Source organism: Monodon monoceros, unplaced genomic scaffold (genome assembly GCF_005190385.1).
Source record: "Monodon monoceros isolate NGI ecotype Baffin Bay Population unplaced genomic scaffold, NGI_Narwhal_1 Super_Scaffold_6, whole genome shotgun sequence".
Lineage (NCBI taxonomy): Eukaryota > Metazoa > Chordata > Mammalia > Artiodactyla > Monodontidae > Monodon > Monodon monoceros.
The window spans coordinates 42,546,236-42,566,858 of record NW_021703783.1 but is presented as its reverse complement, the minus strand read 5'-3'; the positions used below and the strand labels follow the sequence as shown (position 1 = coordinate 42,566,858).

Genomic DNA, 20,623 nt, shown 5'->3' with positions numbered 1-20,623 from the left:
CTCAACCGTTAATGCAAATTATACTGACAAGCAGGCCTTTCCAGTTGGATGCCCAGACACCAAATCCAGTTGAAGTTTCCCGAGGTGGTTAGTAATGATGGCTTATATCCAACTCTCACTTTATGCCAAGTACTTAGTTTAAGCACTTTTCATATATTAACCCATTTAATTCTCACAACAACACAATTAGATAGGTACTATCGTTATCACCATATTACAGATGAGGAAACTGAGGTGCAGAGATAAGTAATTTGCCTAAGATCACTATTAAGTGGCCAGAATTACAGTGCAGACTCCAGATCCTGCATTCTCAGTCATTCCATTATATTGGACACTGAGGCAACACTAAGCATCTTAATAAAGTAGCTCATTTAGCCCAGGTATCTCTGGCATCTCAGACCCTTTAATTCTTACTGTTGAGCCTTTCTTAGAGACCTCAATATGGAAATTTCTCAAGGGTAGGTACTGTCCCTGTCTCTCAGCACCCATCTTCTTACAGGATTTTAAATCTAGGGACCTCTGAAGTCAGATCAGTTTGAGAGACCCTCTGAGTTAAGGTGTTTTTCTCTCCATCAATGACCTCTGACAAGTCTAGAACCCCTCTGAGTCCTGGAAAACTAAATTCTTGGGTTCTTTTATGAAGGTCTATTTACCAGTCTTCATTGAGAGAAATGCTTTAAAACTGTATCCTCTATGAGGAATTCCTTCCACCAGAGGCCCTCTATGTGGCCTTTAGAAACTGAGCTAAAATACCCCACAGACATCTAACAACCTGGATCTATTCCAAAGCAGTTCAAGCTCAGAGTTGGACCCCAAGAATCCCTAAGTGCTGACGCTAAATCTGTAAGAGTTTGGGGAAGGCAAATGTCTCAATTTGCTATGCCCTGTCCCTCTGAGGAATAATGTCCAGCTCCACGAGCTAGGGGAATTTGATAGCTGAGGAGTCCTGTTCCCTGGAAATATTACCGGCGCCTCTGGGGAGGGAACAATCACAGATGGGAGTTTCAGACGGTTGCCTTTAGAATCATAGAAGATACAGCTACTTGGGCCGTGTTAGGAGGCTGCCTCCCGCTTCCTTTTTTCTCTCCCATGCCTGGAAATGATAGGAAATGCCAGCGAGTTTCGGGGGTAACAGGGTCGGAGGTGGCGGAGTGCTCACAAGAGCACCACGGGAAGAGGGGGTGGACTGGGCCATACTGGGAATACCCAGCAATCGATTCCCAATGCTTTGCCTTGGGCGCCCCTTATTCTAGTTTCTAAAGCTATAGGGAGCATGAAAGTTCGATCTGCAAGCCTGGGGCTCTCTAATTTTGTTTAAAGAAGGCTTAAAAGAGAAGAGGTTACTTTCTAACGCAGCAAACAGGGACAAGGTCTGACTACGTGTGTCCCTACCCGCGCCCCGTAGCTCTTGCTTTTGCTCAGCTCCCGTGTCACACGTCTTCTCGCGGGGCCGGCTGTACCTGGCTCCTTCCGATTGGCTGAGGTGAGCCCCTAGCCCTTCCTGATTGGAAGCGACGACTGGGAGTGCGCCGTCTTTTCCGTCGTAGAGTTTGGTTGAACCAGAGGCGCGGGGGAGAATTGGGGAAACTGGAATTTCCCGCGGAGCTGACGGCGCTTGTTCTCCCCCCTACTCGTTTAATTCCACGCGCTCCAAAATATCCGCCATGGAGAAATCTTGGTAATGACCCAATCCCCGTAAGCATCCCGGGAACACATCTGACCCCTTCCCTAATCCCTCCCCTCCCCGCCGCCGGGGGAGAATTATGGGTAATTGATTTCTCTGGTTCCCCCCGAGAATTCTGGGTAACTAGCTATTTCCATCACGTACCCCTACCCCCGCCCCAACTGTGGGTAACTGGCCATTCTTATTTTCCCCTAGAGAATCCTGGGTAACATTGCAGAGGATTCTGGGAAATTGACTTCTCTTGTTCTCCCCTCTCAACCACCTACCCCCACCCCTAATTCTGGGAAACAAGCACGTTAGCTCCCTCTACCTAACCCCTACCCCCGCAGTTGCTGCTCTTACTACTGATGGTTCAGAGATGAACCAGGCAAGTGAGCAGACCTGAAGGGAGGTGAAAGGGAAGTCAGGGATTGAGTTAGTGGGGTGGTGGGGAGTACAGAGTGCCTAGAGGAGAAGAGGAAGGGACAGCACTTCTCCCACCTCTATCCCAATGCCCATTCCCTTCCTGCTTGTTCGTCCCGTGCCTAGCATTCTCACATTTTCTGCCTGCATCATCTCCCCCCTTGCCGGTAAAACTTGGAACACCCTAAATACAAATACCTGGGCCTACCCCTGACTCAGCTATCTCTTTCCTTTTGCAGGTCAGGATGTCCATTCTAGGTTCACTGGTGTCATCCTGCTGAAGGCTGGGTCAGGCATCCAAAGGGGCTGTGGCAAGGGAGGGTGTGACACGGGTCTAATCTGCTGCCATCACCATCATCATCATCATGAACTTCGAGGTTCTGGACCCTGGACTAGCAGAGTATGCTCCAGCCATGCATTCTGCCCTGGATCCTGTCCTGGATGCCCACCTGAACCCAAGTCTGCTACAGAATGTGGAGCTGGACCCGGAGGGAGTGGCCTTAGAGGCTCTTCCCGTCCAGGAGTCAGTGCACATAATGGAAGGTGTCTACTCTGAGTTGCACAGTGTGGTGGCTGAAGTGGGTGTGCCTGTCTCCGTCTCCCACTTTGACTTGCACGAGGAGATGCTGTGGGTGGGAAGCCATGGGGTAAGAACTGTACTCCTTTGTAATGGCTGGACGGAGATGTTGGAGGTCTTTTATCTGGTTTTAACCCAAGAACAGATGCTTTGCAGGGAGCCAGAACTGAGTTGAGGTGATGAAAGTTAGCTGGGTCTCCAAGTCAAGCCAAGAGGAGGGGAGTGGAGGGAGAAAGGGGGAGTCATAGGATCCAGAGATGCTTTACATAGGTGTTCTTTTTCAGAAGGCATCCCAATTCTACCACAATTTGCCCATTCCATGCTTTGATTAATCTTAATAACTACACATCAGTTAGCCTATAGCCATCTAAATATAGTCTCTAATGCTCCTCCTCTGTTTTCCATTTTTATAATTACAGAATATTTTCTTTTCTGGCCGTGCCGCGTGGCTTGTGGGATCTTAGTACCCCCAACCAGGGATCAAACCTGGGCCCTGGCAGTGAAAGCGCCAAGTCCTAACCACTGGACCACCAGGGAATTCCCTAATTATAGAATGTTTAGTGCATGTTTCTGCATGTGTTACATGGAAACATTTTGTCTTTGGCTGATTATAATCTCTCTGGGAGCAGTTATCATTGTTAATTTCTTAAAATGTATCCATATTGCCAATATGCTAGGGAGCCCAAAGATTTTGTAAGAAATAACATGGTATCCTTGGTTTACTAATTTACCTTCCATAGGGCGGGAATTGTTTTTCCATTGGAATGAGTGGATTTTTTTGGTAATATACTCAATTCAGTAGGCAGTGTCTACTGACAGGCTAGGCCCAGGGAATAAAGCTGAATAAAACATAATCCTTGCCCTCAAGGAGTTCACAGGACAACGAGGAAAACAAAAAAACATATGAACAGATAATTTTATGGCACTTTAAAAGAAACTAAAATGTTTCACTTAATAATTATGAATTTAGGATATAAACTAATAAATGCCAGTGTGAAAATACGTACTGAGTGTTGGTGAGCATAGAAGAGGATTAGAGGATCTCCAGAAGGAAGTGACACCTGCGCTGAGTCTTGAGAGATGAGTAGGAGTCAGATGAAGAAGAGGAGGAAATGCTATCTTGGCAAAAGCAACAGGGTAAACAGTGATTCCCAAGATATTATATAGCATGATGATTGCAGAGCGCAGGAACTATAAGCAAGTAGGGTTTACTGGACTAGACGATGAAGCTGAAGAGTTAGACATTTCTTCAGCCAGTGTGTTTTGAGCACCTTTAAGGTGCCAGACCTTGCTCTGGGGTCTAAGTTTGGAATAAGCATTTTAAAAGACAACGCAAATATATTTATGACATATCAGGTGTTGCTTAGAATCCTTAAGAAAAATATAGTGGAATAAGGGAGTTGAGGTATCGAAGGGTGGGAGGTGTTGCTATTTTACATAGTTGGTCAAGGGAAGGGCTCTCTGATAAAGTCACATTTGAGTAGAGACCTGGATGCAGGCCAGGATGTCCATTCTAATCTCCCTAGAAGGGAGGGAGGGAGCCATGCAGATATCGGGGGGAGAACATTCTAAAAAACCTCATATGCTATGCTAAAAGAGTTGGACTGATTCTTCAGTCCACTGAAGGTTTTTATCCAGAAAGACAAGGTCCGGTTTGCATCTTAGGTGGAGTGCTGAGGTAGCAGTACAGAGTTTGATTTAAGGGGAATGGGGCAGGACTCAGTGTACAGTATGTTGTAGTAGTTCACATAAAATACATTGAAGGCCTGAATGAAGCACTGTCGAGATTTATACATGAGAACAGATTTGAGAAATATTTAGGAAGTAAAATAAATAAGATTTAAGTCAACTACCAGTGACTTACTCCACTGAGTAGATCATGGTACCATAGGGAATACAGTTAAGAGGAATTGAAATGGGGTAAAGATGGTGAATTTTTTTTTTAATTAATTTATTTTTGGCTGCGTTGGGTCTCCGTTGCTGCGTGCGGGCTTTCTCTAGTTGTTGCCAGCGGGGGCTACTCTTCGTTGTGGTGTGCGGGCTTCTCACTGCTGTGGCTTCTCTTGTTGCGGAGCACGGGCTCTAGGCTCGCAGGCTTCAGTAGTTGCAACACTCGTGGGCTCTAGAGCGCAGGCTCAGTAGTTGTGTCACACGGGCTTAGTTGCCCTGCGGCATGTGAGATCTTCCCGGAGCAGGGCTCAAACCGATGTCCCCTGCATTGGCAGGTGGATTCTTAACCACTGCCCCACCAGGAAAGCCCAAGATGGTGAATTTGATTTAGGATGTAACAAGTTTGAGGTTCTCATGGGATATCTAAAGAGAGACATATAGTAGGAATTTGGATGTATGAGTCTGAAGCTTGAGGCAGTGGTCTGGGCTAGAGGAGAAAAGTAGGATTCATCAACTTTAAGATGAATGGTTAAAACCTTAAGAGTAGGTGAGATTATCTAGGAAGAAAAGTAGAGTGAGAAGATAGTGGGCTGGGAATAGCCATGTTTCAAGAGTGGTCATAAGGGTTGCACATACGGAGAAGATAGTGAGCTAAGAGTCAGGAGAGAAACCAGGAGTGGATGATGTCATAGGAGCCGAGGATGGCATGAGTTTCACATTCTCTCTATTCCAGCCTGTGACCCACAGTACACATTTCCCAGTTGGCTGGTAGAGATTATGACTTGACTGTGGGGACTTCCCTGGTGGCGCAGTGGTTAAGAATCCGCCTGCCAATGCAGGGGACACGGGTTCGAGCCCTAGTCCGGGAGGATCCCACATGCTGCGGAGCAACTAAGCCCGTGCGCCACAACTACTGAGCCTGCGCTCTAGAGCCCACGAGCCACAACTACTGAGCCTGCGTGCTGCAACTACTGAAGCTCGTGAGCCTCGATCCCATGCTCCGCAACAAGAGAAGCCACCGCAGTGAGAAGCCCATGCTCCACAATGAAGAGTAGCCCCCGTTCGCCACAGCTAGAGAAAGCCCGCGCACATCAACGAAGACCCAAAGCAGGCAAAAATTAAATAAATAAATTTATTAAACAAAAAAAAAAGACTGTGGAACGTAAGAAAGCCAGCTGGCCATTGGAGGATTGGACCCACGACCCTGACCTTCTGAGCACTGTTCTAACCAACTGAGCCATTACCTATTCAGCAAGGACATTGTGAGGATAAAATGAGGTAGAGTTTATAGAACTACTTTGTAAAGCATTAAACAAACATAAGATAGTATTATCAGTGTTTTTATCACTAAGATTGGTGCTCAGCCTTATGCCTTAGTCACTGCTAGCCAGAAAGGCCAGGCAAGAATGGAGAAAAACTGAGCAACGTCCAGTCTCTGATTTGTATCTGGGATGGCCTTGCCCCTCCGCTCAGGATGTCTCTCATCTTTTTGTCCACTACAGGGCCATGCCACGTCATTTTTCGGCCCAGCTTTGGAACGCTACTCATCATTTCAGGTCAATGGCAGTGATGACATTCGGCAGATCCAAAGCCTGGAGAATGGCATCCTTTTTCTTACCAAGAACAACCTGAAGTATATGGCCCGTGGAGGCCTTATTATATTTGATTACCTGTAAGTAGTTTCTCACCTCTGGACTGGGAAAGAGGGTCCCTCACAGAGTGGGAAGTCTAGAGAATTGGAAACTTTTGAGACCCTGGCCCCTTAGCTTTTCCTCTCTCACAGGCTGGATGAGAGTGAAGATATGCACAGTCTGCTGCTGACTGACAGCAGCACTCTGCTCGTTGGTGGGCTGCAGAACCACATATTGGAGATTGACCTTAACACTGTCCAGGAGACTCAGAAGGTACAAGCAGGGCCTGAGGTTATTGGGGGGAGTATAAGCTGGAAATGCCTGTGATGTGTGCGACCCTTCTGTTCCTTTGGTCTGTGGGAAGAATCATTCTCACTGGTTTCTCCCGCTTCCCTCCACAGTATGCAGTTGAGACACCTGGAGTCACTATCATGAGACAGACGAATCGCTTCTTCTTCTGTGGCCACACATCTGGCAGGGTGACTGACTATGTTCCACTTTTCCTCCCACCATGGGGCCTGTTTCACCAGATATGTGATTGGGCTCTGCCTTTTCCTCATTTCTGGGGCTGTAGTTGGAGGGTGGAAGGAGTGGATTGAGTTCCTACTTAGCCATGTTATACTATGAGATTATCTTTCAGCCTGATGTTTTCTGTTGTAAATGGGTATCTCAGAGGCAAAGGGGTAAACAAGAGCTCTCTTTGGGGTCCCATCCGGCTCTTGGCATCTGTTTTTGCTTTTCTTTATGCTTTAATTGCCTGTATCCTAGAGCCGTAGTTTTTTTTGTTTTGGTTTGGTTTTGTATTTTTTGTTTTTTTTTTTGTTTTTTTTGCGGTACGCGGGCCTCTCCCTGCTGTGGCCTCTCCCGTTGCGGAGCACAGGCTCCGGACGCACAGGCTCAGCGGCCATGGCCCACGGGCCCAGCCGCTCCGCAGCATGTGGGATCTTCCCGGACTGGGGCACGAACCTGCGTCCCCTGCATCGGCAGGCGGACTCTCGACCACTGCGCCACCAGGGAAGCCCAGAGCCGTAGTTCTTTGGGTAGGGGCCTCACAAGGTTGGGTAGGTGGCAGGTCCTCTTCCTGATAGCAGCGTTGGCAGATAGCCAAGTTCTCTCTTCTTCAGGTTTCCCTGCGAGACCTCCGTACTTTTAAGGTGGAGCATGAGTTTGATGCCTTCTCAGGGAGTCTGTCGGATTTTGATGTGCACGGCAACCTGCTAGCCACTTGTGGTTTCTCCAGCCGCCTCACCGGCCTGGCCTGTGACCGTTTCCTTAAGGTGTATGATCTACGCATGATGCGTGCCATCACACCACTTCAAGTTCATGTGGATCCTGCCTTCTTACGCTTCATCCCTACATATACTTCTCGTCTTGCTATCATCTCCCAGTCAGGTATGAAGGGGATGTAGGATGGGGTAGGAGGAGTTAATGAGTGAAGGGGAACTAGGCACGAGAAGAAGTGTGCTCCCTGGAATTTCTTTGTTGGGGAAAAAGTAACCTTTCTGAGGGATCTCAGGGTCTCACTTAGGTTTGGTAAGAGATTAGAGCTTTTATTTTCTCCGAGTGTGAAGAACACATATGCAAAAAATATAGGTAGAGCAGGCAAAGCAACTTTAGAACTGTCCTTTGCTGGGTAGCAAACCTCCCTGTGGTTTATGGGAAGGCATCAGATGGTACTTTCTCTTATCTCTAGGAATGGATTTGGGGCCCATCTTTGCTTGATACCAGGGGAAGAGGGTAGGAAGGGCATAGAAGGATGGCTCCCTTTCATCTTCCAGGGCTCAGTAGGCTTCCTTCTCCCTCCTAGGGCAGTGCCAGTTTTGTGAGCCCACAGGCCTGGCCAATCCAGCAGACATCTTTCACGTGAATCCTGTGGGGCCTCTGCTAATGACGTTTGACGTGTCAGCCAGCAAGCAGGCCCTCGCCTTTGGGGATTCTGAGGGCTGTGTGCATCTCTGGACTGATTCCCCTGAGCCTTCCTTCAACCCCTACTCCCGTGAGACCGAGTTTGCTTTGCCCTGTCTCGTGGACTCACTGCCTCCTCTGGACTGGAGCCAGGACCTGCTGCCTCTTTCCCTCATCCCTGTCCCGCTCACCACTGACACGCTTCTCTCTGATTGGCCTGCTGCCAACTCCGCTCCAGCTCCCAGGTTGTACCTCACCTCTGGGCCAAAAGGAGGGAGGGGGAAAGGGCCAAGATACCAGGATTCTCTGCAAGCCGTGTTATTATTCTACTTCTTTCCTGATTTTTGTCTACTCTCAGTATTTTCTTTTTTTTTTTCTGGTCCCTTGGGGATTGGGGGCTGAATGGGCAGACACCACAACCTTCAAGCCCTAGAACTATGCTACATTATAGGCGAGCACCCCCTGTGGATGCAGAGATTCTGCGCACCATGAAGAAGGTGGGCTTCATTGGCTATGCACCCAACCCCCGCACCAGGCTGCGCAATCAGGTATGTTCAGAGAGGAGAGGGTCAGCCCCTACCCCAGGCCATTGGTGTTTCTCCTGTCTTTTTCCTTTGGTAGTTCTCATTAATTTTTTTAAAATAAATTTTTTTTATTTATTTATTTTTGGCTGCGTTGGGTCTTCGTTGCTGTGCGCAGGCTTCCTCTAGTTGCAGCGAGCAGGGGCTACTCTTTGTTGCGGTGCGCGGGCGTCTCATTGCAGTGGCTTCTTGTTGCGGAGTGCAGGCTTCAGTAGTTGTGGCACGTGGGCTCAATAGTTGTGGCTCGCGGGCTCTAGAGCGCAGGCTCAGTAGTTGTGGCACACGGGCTTAGTTGCTCCGCGGCATGTGGGATCTTTCCGGACCAGGGCTCGAACCCGTGTCTCCTGCATTGGCAGGCGGATTCTTAACCACTGCGCCACCAGGGAAGTCCCTTCTCATTACTATTTGCTTTTAGTCAGTCAGTAAAGGTTTTTTGAAGCCTGCTGAATTGAAGGTACTATACTAGGTGTTAGGGTTCAGAAACATAAAAGATAGGGTCCTTGCTCTTAAGAAGTTTAGTGTTCGGTTGGTGAAGGTAAGACCTGTGCATAGCAGAAATTATTTATGTTCTATTGTTAAATGCTAAAGGAATGTTAGAAGCATTCAGTGCGAGAGCTATTTAGAGGGAAAACTGTACTCTGGGCTCGAGTGGTCAGGGAGGGCAGTACTAAAAGAGGTGGATGTTGAGCTGGAAAGGTGAAAGACGGGCAAGTAGATGGTAACAGGGGAGGCTTTCAAGATGAGAGAACAGTGTTACTGAAGTCTCAGAAGGCCTGACAGGGACTATGCTGGAGTGGCTGTTAGTATTGGGAAACAGTGAGAGATGAAGTTTGGAAAGGGGCCAGTTGTGAAGCCTTGCATACCAGTGTATAGCAGAAGTGATGCACCGAAAGGGCCATTCTGGGTGGGGTAGTCTGGTGGCGGCATGCTGGACAGAGTGCACGTGGGGGAGCCCAGTGTGGACGCCATCGGCATTGTCCAGCTGTGATGAGGTAGGGTGATGGCAGTGGGAATGAAAAGGAAGCAGTGGATGCTGAAAATCCCATGAAATTAGAAGGTTCAGGACTTGGTGATGATAGCTTCAGTGTTGGAATAAAGGTAGGGGGAAACCAAAGACGATTATACACATCCAACGAGGCTACCTCTTTTTAAAAACCCTAGATTCCTTACCGACTCAAGGAGTCTGACAGTGAATTTGACAGCTTCAGCCAGGTCACTGAGTCACCAGTAGGGCGGGAAGAGGAGCCACATCGCCACATGGTCTCTAAGAAATACCGCAAGGTGCTGGGGGATACCAAGGAATGGGCCTTCTGGGATGTGGGGAAAGGTTCCCGGGGAAGGGGGTCACATGAGAAAGAATTGAAGGGCTCATTCAGGAAGCCTTCACCTATCACTCTGGACTCAGGAGGGAGGTTTGGGGGAAGGTTATGGCTACTGCAAAGATTTAGGGGACTCTGAGGATGTCTTCCTCTTGCTCAGACTGTTTCTGCTTCAGGTGACCATCAAATACTCCAAGCTAGGGCTGGAGGACTTTGACTTCAAACACTACAATAAGACGCTGTTTGCTGGATTAGAGCCCCACATCCCCAATGCCTACTGTAACTGCATGATCCAGGTAAGGCTGGGTGTTCCTGCGATTTGAACATGGCTACTGCTTTTCTTTTTCTCTGTGGGCCCCCCAACCCCTCGTCTTTTTCCAGGTCTCCCCAGCCAAGTCCACTTAGACCTCCTTTACCATTCTTTCTTGCCCCTCAGCCTTCAGGTCTCCTCTGTGAGCTCTGCTTCTTCAGTGGACTCCAGCTCTGTATTCTCCACCATCTCTTAACCTTCCGATTTCTCTTCCTCCCTGTACCAGTTGTCTGCATCATATCTCCTGCTCTTCCCTCCAGGTGCTCTATTTCCTGGAGCCTGTTCGCTGTCTAATCCAGAACCACCTTTGCCAGAAGGAGTTCTGCCTAGCATGTGAGCTGGGTTTCCTCTTCCACATGTTGGACCTCTCCCGAGGTGACCCTTGTCAGGTCAGTGCCTGGAGACCTGGGACAATAAAAGGGGAAGGGAGGTGGACAGTAGGCAGGGTCATCACTCTGCAGATGGCCACAAAAGAGAAAATAACCCTTTTCCACCAACACACTTCCTGGATTCCAGGGCAGTAATTTTCTTCGGGCGTTCCGCACCATTCCTGAGGCCTCGGCCCTTGGTCTGATTTTGGCTGACTCGGATGAGGCTTCGGGCAAGGGCAATCTGGCCAGGCTCATTCAGAGGTGGAATCGCTTCATTCTCACTCAACTGCATCAAGATTTGCAGGAGCTGGAAGTACCCCAGGCTTATCGAGGTGCTGGAGGCAGGTATGGAATTGGGACAGGAATAGTTAAAGCCCCCATGATAAGCCCCACTGTGACTTAAAGGGTCTCCTAACTCCCTCAGTGTGCATATATTGCCCTCCCCACTCTTAGCAGCTTTTGCTCATCGGGAGACTCTGTCATTGGGCAGCTGTTCAGCTGTGAGATGGAAAACTGCAGCCTCTGCCGCTGTGGCAGTGAGACCGTGCGAGCCTCATCCACCCTGCTCTTCACGCTCTCCTACCCTGAGGGTAGCAACACTGGTATACCCTGCAGCTGGGTTGGGGAGGCTCCCCCAGATGTCCTGTAACATCAAGGAGAGGGTGTTGGGGGGCTAACAGTGGGTACAGGGAGGACCTGGAATGAAGCATCCAGTTTCCCCTCAGATAAAACCGGGAAGAACTGTGACTTTGCTCAGGTGCTGAAGCGAAGCATCTGCCTGGAGCAGAATACACAGGCCTGGTGTGACAACTGTGAAAAGTACCAGCCCACGGTGAGTGGGCTGTTGCACTGGACTAGAGTCCTGCCATGTTGGGGACTCGGCCATGGTCTCATCTGGGACTGGCCGGGTCAGCACCACCATCCAGCGATCTATAGGGAGTGGGAAGAACCCCAACTGGAGGATGCAGATCCAGGCTTAACTGTTCATGTCCAGGTTTCTCTCCCTGTAGGCTGCCTGCCATTCCTTGTTTGTTTTATCCTCTCAGATTCAGACCCGCAACATCTGCCATCTCCCAGATATTCTTGTCATCAATTGTGAGGTGAACAGCTTGAAAGAAGCTGATTTCTGGAGAATGCAGGCTGAGGTAAGGCCTGAGTCTGGAAGCAGGACTTTAGGAGTACTTTTTAGTTCTTCCCTCTTTTGACTTCCATATATGGTTAATGTTCCTGAGGAATTGGATATTTTCTCCTTTGTGTTCAGGTTGCCTTCAAGATAGCAATAAAGAAGCATGGTGGGGAAATCTCCAAGAATAAGGAGTTTGCTTTGGCTGATTGGTAGGTATTGTCTATAGAGTGGTCAAAGGATTGAACTACTCAGGGGCTTCTCTTGTCACTGGTCAGATCTCCTCAGAACAAATTTCCAATTCTCCTGTCCTGATAGGAAGGAACTAGGGAGTCCAGAGGGCATGCTGATGTGTCCCTCCATTGAGGAGTTGAAGAATGTCTGGCTTCCTTTCTCCATTCGAATGAAGATGACCAAGAACAAAGGGCTGGATGTTTGCAATTGGACTGATGGGGATGAGATGCAGGTTGTTGAAAAACTGGGAAGAGGAGGGGGAATAAGGGAGAGAAGGTCCGGGAATTCCCTGGCGGTCCAGTCGTTAGGACTCGGCGCTCTCACTGCTGGGGCCCCGAGTTCGATCCCTGGTCCGGAACTAGAATCCCATAAGCCGCGTGGCGCGGCCCAAAAAAAAAAAAAAAAGAGAGAAGGTCGGGGCAGAAGCAAGGCAAGGGGAAGGTGGAATTTAGCATAGGGGAAAAAAGGGAATAAGGCCTAGTATTCACCAGTTACGGGCTTTTCCAGAGTGACTCAGTTCAGTGTTGGGAGTCATAGATGGGCTAGGATGGAAAGAACCCACCCTCGTCCCCCATCCCTATACCCCAGACTCCCTGTCCTCTATCCCCATTCCCCTTCCTTCCTCATCCTTAAACTTAGCTTAGCAGCCTGGGTACCCCCCTCACAGTGGGGCCCAGCCAGGGCAGAGGAGGAGCATGGTGTCTATGTGTATGACCTGATGGCTACTGTGGTACACATCCTGGACTCACGCACAGGGGGCAGCCTGGTGGCTCACATCAAAGTTGGAGAGACCTACCACCAGCGCAAGGAGGTGAGTGAGGTAATACAGGGCAGGGACACTCCTGGTGGTGGCCACAGTGGAGTCCCAGGTCTGTCCTTATCTTAAGTCTGAGCCAGAATGCTCCAGCCATCACTTTGGCATCACTGTGTCTCTGTATCTCCACAGGGTGTTACCCACCAGCAGTGGTATCTCTTCAACGACTTTCTCATTGAACCTATTGATAAGGTTAGTTGTAATACATTCTGTTCCCCCTTTCATCTCCCTTTTTTTAGCATCCTCATCCTCAGTGCCTGAGAGAGTGCCAGGCAGATTCAGAGGGGGGGATGGGGCCTCAATAATAAAAAGCAGAGCTAAGAATAGCACCTGAGTCCTGTCTTCTCTCTGACTTGGGATAAAGGGAAAAGGGGCATATATATAGGCCATTAAGTGCTTTTTCTTTTATAGCATGAAGCTGTGCAGTTTGACATGAATTGGAAAGTGCCTGCTATCCTTTATTACATCAAAAGGAATCTTAATTCCAAATACAACCTGAACAGTAAGTGGTACAGTATAGATCCAAGGGTGTGGGCAATTAGATTGGTCTTCAGGAAGAGATCTGGGAAATAGCTTGTTAAGATTAGGACTGGCGACCAGTGTTAATATTTCCAGGGACAGTAGAGCAATTCCTGCTCATCAGGCCTTAAATTTAGAATCTGGAGATACTGAGGGTGTCGAGGGAAGAGGTGATGGGGGGGAAGTGTGATCAAAATGGCTAAGGTTATGATTTTGAGACTAACCATTCTTATCCCCAAGTGAAGATCTCTTTTTTTGGTGATGAACTCCTTATTAAGTCCCTTTTTGATGCCTTTAAACCATAGTTTCTCTGTAACTTTATTTTTCTGGATTTACTAAGGTAAAGTCTAAAGTGAGAATCTTATTCCTTCCTCTCTGTTAACTTTTTTGGCTTTTTTTAGCATATTTCCCGATAATTTTCTGATTTGTCCTGTTCCGTCTACCTGCTCTGTCCATCAGACATGATCTTTTTACTCACATGCTTTGATTATTGGGATAACAGTGTAGACCTGGTCTCTGGTAGCCACTCCAGCTTCCCTCCCCTGGTCACTTCCCTCTCCCGAGCCATCTTTCTGGATTCTCCCTTCCAGTTAAGAACCCCATCGAGGCAAGTGTTCTGCTGGCTGAAGCCTCATTAGCACGGAAGCAGCGGAAAACACATACGACCTTTATTCCCCTGATGCTGAATGAGATGCCACAGGTTGGGGACTTGGTGGGCCTGGACGCTGAGTTTGTCACCCTTAATGAGGTAACCAAGACCAAAAAGGGTGGGGTGTTAGAACAGAACTCTGGGGATATTAGGAGTCATAAGCATTTCTCTGATTTCCTTATGAACTCTTCTCATATAGGAAGAAGCAGAGCTGCGCAGCGATGGCACCAAGTCTACCATCAAGCCAAGCCAGATGTCAGTAGCGAGGATTACCTGCGTTAGGGGCCAGGGACCCAATGAGGGTATCCCCTTCATTGATGACTACATCTCTACCCAGGAGCAGGTAATAGGATGTGGAGATGCAAGTGAGAGAGACCCTGTGCTTATACAGAGTGCCCTAGAACCCAGGGAAGAGTGGCAGGGGGAACTGTGCACCTCGTTTCCTGGGTCGCTTGACCTTTTCTCTATCCCTAGGTGGTGGATTACTTGACTCAGTACTCAGGGATAAAGCCAGGAGACCTTGATGCCAAGATTTCCTCTAAGCACCTTACAACTCTAAAGTCTACCTACTTAAAGCTTCGTTTTCTCATAGACATTGGAGTCAAGTTTGTGGGTCACGGTCTGCAGAAGGACTTCCGGGTCATCAACCTCATGGTTCGGGCAGGGCTCTTTTAAGAGTCTTTCTTTGTGTGTGGGCCCCCCAGGGTATACATTGTGCTTTTGGAAAATGGGAAATTATGGATCCCCTACCTTCAGTCTCCCACTCTTTTATCCCTGGCAGGTGCCCAAGGACCAAGTCCTTGACACTGTTTATCTATTTCACATGCCCCGAAAACGAATGATTTCCCTGCGATTCCTTGCTTGGTACTTTCTGGGTGAGTTGCTCTGCCTTGTAGCTCTTGCTGTGGTCAGCAAGAGCATGAAAATGTGTGAGAGGCCAAGGGGAGTAGCTACGACCCTGGGTTAGTGGTGAGAGTTACTGATGGATTTAATTAGCTTCAGTATCCCTTCTGTGCTCTAGGGTTGATGTTTGGCTCTTTCCCTTAAGGGTAGTCAGGTTTTTTTTGTTGTTGTTTATTGGGAGTTGGGAGTGTGAGTAGAGGACATGTCCTTACCTCCCTTTGCTAGGCCCCAAACTATTCCACCTCTACTTTCCCCAGACTTGAAGATTCAAGGGGAGACCCATGACAGTATTGAGGATGCCCGCACAGCCCTTCAGCTTTACCGAAAGTATCTGGAGCTAAGCAAAAATGGCACTGAGCCTGAGTCCTTCCACAAAGTGCTCAAGGGCCTTTACGAGAAAGGCCGAAAGATGGACTGGAAGGTGCCTGAGCCCGAGGGCCAGACAAGTCCCAAGAGTAAGGCCTGGGATGGGACAGGGGAAACTGGACTGGGTGGGTTTTGGTTGTATATGTGAAGATTATACCCACCGTAATAAGAATGATGATGATGTTAACAACAGTACCACCCCAACAGGTTGTAATATAAAGCACTTAACAGTTTACAAAGCACTTAATCCTCAAAACATTCAGTGAAATTGATTTTATTATTGAAACTCTCTATTGGTCCTAACCTCTTCTTGCCAAGTTCTAAAATGTTTGGGGCAGGTCCACGCCCTCTTTCCGCATTTTTCCTTCATAAGAAGTGCCCCAGGTGCTTTTTCTCCACTCATCTTAGGAGTCAATGCTCTTTGTTTTGTCTCTGACAGATGCAGCTGTCTTCTCTTCAGTGCTGGCGCTCTGACCTCACCCTCTCCCAACGAACAATTCCCTCTCCCTTCAGTTTTCTGTGGCCCTAGAAGTGGGAGATGGCTTCCCAAGTTGGCTATACCCTGTCTACTTCCAGAATTGGACTTGCTCAGGGTCTACAGATGGTGCTATTAATAGAACTGGAATGCAGCAGAACTGTTGCAAAGGGTCTAGGAGCCAGATTCCTTTTTCATCCTTTGCAAAATAGTGGGCCAGAAACAGAGTCTAGAATTGACCCAGGTGGAAAGTAATTCATATTCTTAATAAATATCCTGGGTAATTAATGCCCAGGCAAAGAAGCTGCTGGAACCAAAACTCTCAGTTTCTAGTTGGCTAAGTACTGAAGTCCCGGACAATGACAGGATACAACAATAGCTCAAGACCTAGCTTAAGTCTGACTGCTTGAGGGTTGCCTGGAGGGGCCAGCATTTAGAGTCTGGTGGTCCCAAGCAAACCAGTGTTGCCAACATTATTATTGCCGAAAGGGCCTTTGGGTCCTAGACGAAGCTTCACTGCTGGCTTCACTCCTGTTGACAGCTGAGAAGCATCTGTCTTCCATCCACTCTCCTGTTCCAGGTTTTGTTTTCTTGTTATTTTTTTAAAATTTTTGTCTTAAACTGCATGTTTTATAAAATAAAAACAAAAATATTATTGAGTGTCATCTATCTCATTAGAAATGTGTGCGTGTGGGGTTCTCTTGACTTCAGCTCTCCTCTCAGTGTTTCTGTTACAACTGGAAAAAACTAAGGCTTTCAAATTTACACCCAGAAATGAAGGTAAAACTCTGGAGTCCAAAATTTAGGATATTGGAAGAGAATGCCTTTCCTGGGCAGTGTTAGGTCTTTGCTGTGGCTGCCTAGAACCCTAAGGTCGGGTTCTTTTAAGACGTACAGTATGGTTTCCCTGTTACGTGTAAAAGGGGAGCTGGAGAAACTGACAAACTACAGGTCCCAGGACATCTTAAAATCTGTAGCTACTAAAGAATCTGTGTGGTGCCGCAGTGCTTCCTGGGGGATGTAGTTTTCTGGGTATTGAAACCAGGGCTTCTCACTGGCTAGCAGCACACCTTTCTTTTTGAAGGTCCGAGCCCACCTAGATTGGCACGCGCGAGCCTGACCGCCTCCGTGCACCACGTCAGGTTCTGACTCTGCTTCAAGCCACTCCTATTCTTCGGCTGACCGCCCCCGGTGGTCACGTGGAGCTGCTCGCCACGCAAGTCTGGGTCCTGCGATCCACCGGGGTCCTTGCCGCCTGGGAGCTGCTCCTACGCTGCCTGTTCGCGCGAGAGTTTGGAGGGGCGGGTTTGGGGTCGGTCTCTAGTGTGGGACTCGAACCGTAGCGCATCTGAGACCTGCTTAGGCGTCCACTTAGGGCTCGAGGAGCTGGCTCAGGCAGTCGCCGGGGCACCCCGTGTCTGGAAAGCGCAGGAGCGCTCTGGAGACGCCTGGACAGCCCCGCTTTCCCGCAGCCAGGTGCTAGGGTCGGGAGCTAAAGTGAGAGTCCGGCTGTCTTCCAGCGCCTGGGCCACGGCGGCGGCCCTGGGAGCAGAGGTGGGACGGATGCGAGTGGCACTGAGGGTCGGGGTTGCACTGGATAGAAGGCAGTGGTGGGGTCTTTAGAAAGGGGGCTGGCCCGCACGGGGAATAGCTTATAGGCTGGAGGTGGGGATGCAGCAGTCTCGGTGCTGGGTCCAAATAGGCCCTAGTTATCGAGTGCTCCTTTCGTCAGCCAGCCACCTCGCCACCTCCTGGCCAGAATCAGCTACTCTCCTTGCCAGCAGCTCCGCTGTGCCTGTCGTCCTTGCTTAATCCTAGCCACCAACCCATGGCTGCCACATAGCCCTGTGAATCCTAGGCAGCGGACGCTTAAGTACCAACATCCAAGGCCTCACCTGTCGACGTAGTGTCTGGGGCTAAGCCCCACGTTCCGAGCTCAGCGCTCTCACCCACCGCCCCGGAGCGTCCGGAGCCTCGAGCGCCGGAACAGAGGAGCCCCTTTGTGTCCGGGCCATTTCCTGGAAAGTAGAGCCAGATCACACTGAGGCCTTTGTAGGCCTTGGGATGAAGGATTGGGCGGGGGTGGGGGTGGGGGGCGAGGTACAGGGGAGAATGGAGCTGGCTCCTCACACCTATGCTTTATTCCAATCCAAACCCAGGTGGAGCAACCCCGTTGCGCTAAAGATGAAGGGCTGGGGTTTGCTGGCCCTGCTTCTGGGGGCCCTGCTGGGAGCTGTCTGGGCCCGGAGGAGCCAGGATCTACACTGTGGAGGTAAAGGCACAAAAGAAACGGGAGGAAGAGTGGGTGGGGAAGATAGAGCCTTGGAGGGCATGGGATCCAAGGCCTGGGAGAAGGATGAGTGGAAGTCCCTGGGTTGATTCCTTTCTCTCCCCACCCCCTGCCCCCCCTTGCACCAGCTTGCAGGGCTCTGGTGGATGAACTAGAGTGGGAAATTGCCCAGGTGGATCCCAAGAAGACCATTCAGATGGGCTCTTTCCGAATCAATCCAGATGGCAGCCAGTCAGTGGTGGAGGTAACTGACTGTTCCCCCAAATAAAATAGCTCACTCTAACTAATTAAGAAGGACCTTAGTTTAATAGGAATGTAGAAAACATTGACCCACATAGGTATCTAAAAGATTGGGCTGTCTTATTTGGAAGAGGCTGGAGGCTTATACCCTATGCATTTGCTTCCTTGGCTCCAAACCCTAATACTTTATTTCTGTTGTAGAAGTCGTTAACAGACAGGGAACCTTGATCAGCCCCCTTCTCCACATCCTTAATCCATGTGACTTGTGTTTTCACTATGGCAGTATGGTATACAAACAAACATTCATTCGAAAAAAATAGGTCTTATCCTTACATTTAGGAAATTTATTTCAGGTGGAAACATAACGCAGACAGAAAGCTGTACCCTGTGGGCATTTGGGAGATGTTAAGGTTATGATGCTTGTGAAATGCCTTAATAGTTGTTATCTTCAAAGCCCATACTGCCTCTCTAATGCTCTCCTCCTATTAAGGGCAGGTATTAGCCTCATTTTAATACAAAAAAGAAAATCATTACCTTACAGCCATAAGAATTAAAAGAATTCAAAGGAAGAGAACACATAGTTGACTAAGGTTAATCAAAGAGGTTGTTTATTTATAATTTGGAGCTAATGACACCTATTTTATTTTTTAGGCCTGTGTAATGAGGTAAATAAGATCACATATTTGGAAGGACTTTGGAACTACACAAATCATGCTGTTTTTAAATTAGGGAAGGCTTTTTAGAATAGGTTGGTTGAGCTAGATTTGGAAGGAAAAGTAAGGATATAAATTACTAATGTACGGAGGTAGAAAAATGTGACCCAAGGCTGAGGACATTTCTAGGTGCCTTATGCTCGCTCAGAGGCCCACCTCACAGAGCTGCTAGAGGAGGTATGCGACCGGATGAAGGAGTATGGGGAACAGATTGACCCTTCTACCCACCGCAAGAACTACGTACGTGTAGTGGGCCGGAATGGAGAATCCAATGAACTGGACCAACAGGGGATCCGAATTGATTCAGACATCAGTGGCACCCTCAAGTTCGCGGTGAGCTATGGGAGTGGGTAGCCAGTTCTTGGAAACTAGGGGAATTATTGGAGAGCCCAAGTGGAAAGTTGGATTAATGTCCTTGTCCTCCTCTCTGGAGGTGGAGACCAGAGGCTTCCCTTGCTGTCTTCTCTCACTCCTTTCTCCCTTGGGTTGACAGTGTGAGAGCATTGTGGAGGAATACGAGGATGAACTCATTGAATTCTTTTCCCGAGAGGCTGACAATGTTAAAGACAAACTCTGTAGTAAGCGAACAGGTAAGCTATTCCCACTTTACCTCCTGTCCTCACATCCCTGTGGAACCCACATTCTCTAGTGTGTGTTCCACCCCTGCTCCTCCAACACCCCCCTAATACCCCCTCCTCCAATCTCTGATGTTAGCTCAAGAGTTGGCTTCCATTACTTAGGCTTAGGGACTTGGGTTGTTCCTCTCCATTCTTTTCCCGTTGGCTTTCAGAATTTGTGGCTCCCTCACCTGAGTGAGATACTGGTGAGAGGATGGTGGGAATGTTTTGTCATTTAAAAGCATATGCTCCGGGGACTTCCCTGGCGGTCCAGTGGTTAAGACTTCATCTTCCAGTGCAGGGGGTGCGGGTTCGATCCCTGGTCAGGGAGCGAAGATTCCCACATGCCTCAAGGCCAAAGAACCAAAACATGAAACAGAAACAATATTGTAACAAATTCAATAAAGACTTTAAAAAAATGGTCCACATCAAAAAATCTTGGAAAGAAAAAGCAAAAAAAGCATATGCTCTGAAAAGTGGTGGTCAGTGTGTGTCAGTTTGTTTTGGGATATTTTCTTGATAGTGGCATATATCAGTATGAGAGTGGCATTTTCTTTGAAACTGTCATGTGCTATTTGCAGATCTATGTGACCATGCCCTGCACATATCGCATGATGAGCTATGAACCACTGGAGCGGCCCAGACTGACAAGCTTGATGGATCACCCCCAGGAGGGGAGAGGGTGGCAATGCCTTTTATATTATGTTTTTACTGAAATGAACTGAAAAAATATGAAACCAAAAGTATGAACCGTGTTGTCTTTTCATGCCCAGAATTGGCCCTTAAATTAGGCTTGAAAATAGGAGATTCCAGACAGGAAAGAAAAGGGAAGGGAAGGAAGAGCTTTGGGAATGGTATAGCGCTAAAGTAGGAGGAGCCTGAAGCTTTCATTCTTTTGTTATCTGAGATTCCTGCTGGACTCACAAACTAGATAAGCATTTATTCCGTGCTTATTCAATATGATGTGTTTAGAGTCTAATTATAGTGAGAAGAGGAACCTCTATGAATAA

The 20,623-nt window shown here is 48.4% G+C and overlaps 2 protein-coding genes across 8 annotated transcripts; both read left to right on the top strand.

Moving 5' to 3' along the window:
• Positions 1–1,525: 1,525 nt before the first annotated feature.
• On the top strand, positions 1,526–16,429 carry PAN2 (poly(A) specific ribonuclease subunit PAN2). Of its 7 annotated transcripts, none has more exons than XM_029205555.1 (25): positions 1,526–1,678; positions 2,326–2,733; positions 6,056–6,225; positions 6,337–6,457; positions 6,586–6,663; positions 7,462–7,576; positions 7,992–8,334; positions 8,541–8,637; positions 9,832–9,951; positions 10,166–10,285; positions 10,560–10,688; positions 10,816–11,015; positions 11,124–11,272; positions 11,396–11,502; positions 11,717–11,815; positions 11,932–12,005; positions 12,112–12,838; positions 12,974–13,033; positions 13,253–13,343; positions 13,951–14,108; positions 14,209–14,352; positions 14,484–14,663; positions 14,791–14,884; positions 15,170–15,367; positions 15,718–16,429. In XM_029205555.1, exons 2-17 carry the CDS (start codon positions 2,452–2,454, stop codon positions 12,482–12,484), a joined length of 2,577 nt encoding a protein of 858 aa, XP_029061388.1. In that variant the 5' UTR covers positions 1,526–1,678; positions 2,326–2,451; the 3' UTR covers positions 12,485–12,838; positions 12,974–13,033; positions 13,253–13,343; positions 13,951–14,108; positions 14,209–14,352; positions 14,484–14,663; positions 14,791–14,884; positions 15,170–15,367; positions 15,718–16,429. The 7 variants fall into 7 exon arrangements, with proteins under 7 accessions (XP_029061388.1, XP_029061387.1, XP_029061385.1 ...); XM_029205554.1 differs by having other exon boundaries at positions 7,309–7,576; positions 11,127–11,260; XM_029205552.1 differs by having other exon boundaries at positions 7,309–7,576; positions 11,127–11,272.
• Positions 16,430–16,787: 358 nt separating this feature from the next.
• Positions 16,788–20,359, top strand: CNPY2 (canopy FGF signaling regulator 2). Its single transcript, XM_029204100.1, has 6 exons — positions 16,788–17,307; positions 17,913–18,025; positions 18,172–18,287; positions 19,126–19,329; positions 19,490–19,586; positions 20,195–20,359. The coding sequence occupies exons 2-6, from the start codon at positions 17,938–17,940 to the stop codon at positions 20,236–20,238; spliced, it is 549 nt and encodes a 182-aa protein (XP_029059933.1). The 5' UTR covers positions 16,788–17,307; positions 17,913–17,937; the 3' UTR covers positions 20,239–20,359.
• Positions 20,360–20,623: the final 264 nt, after the last annotated feature.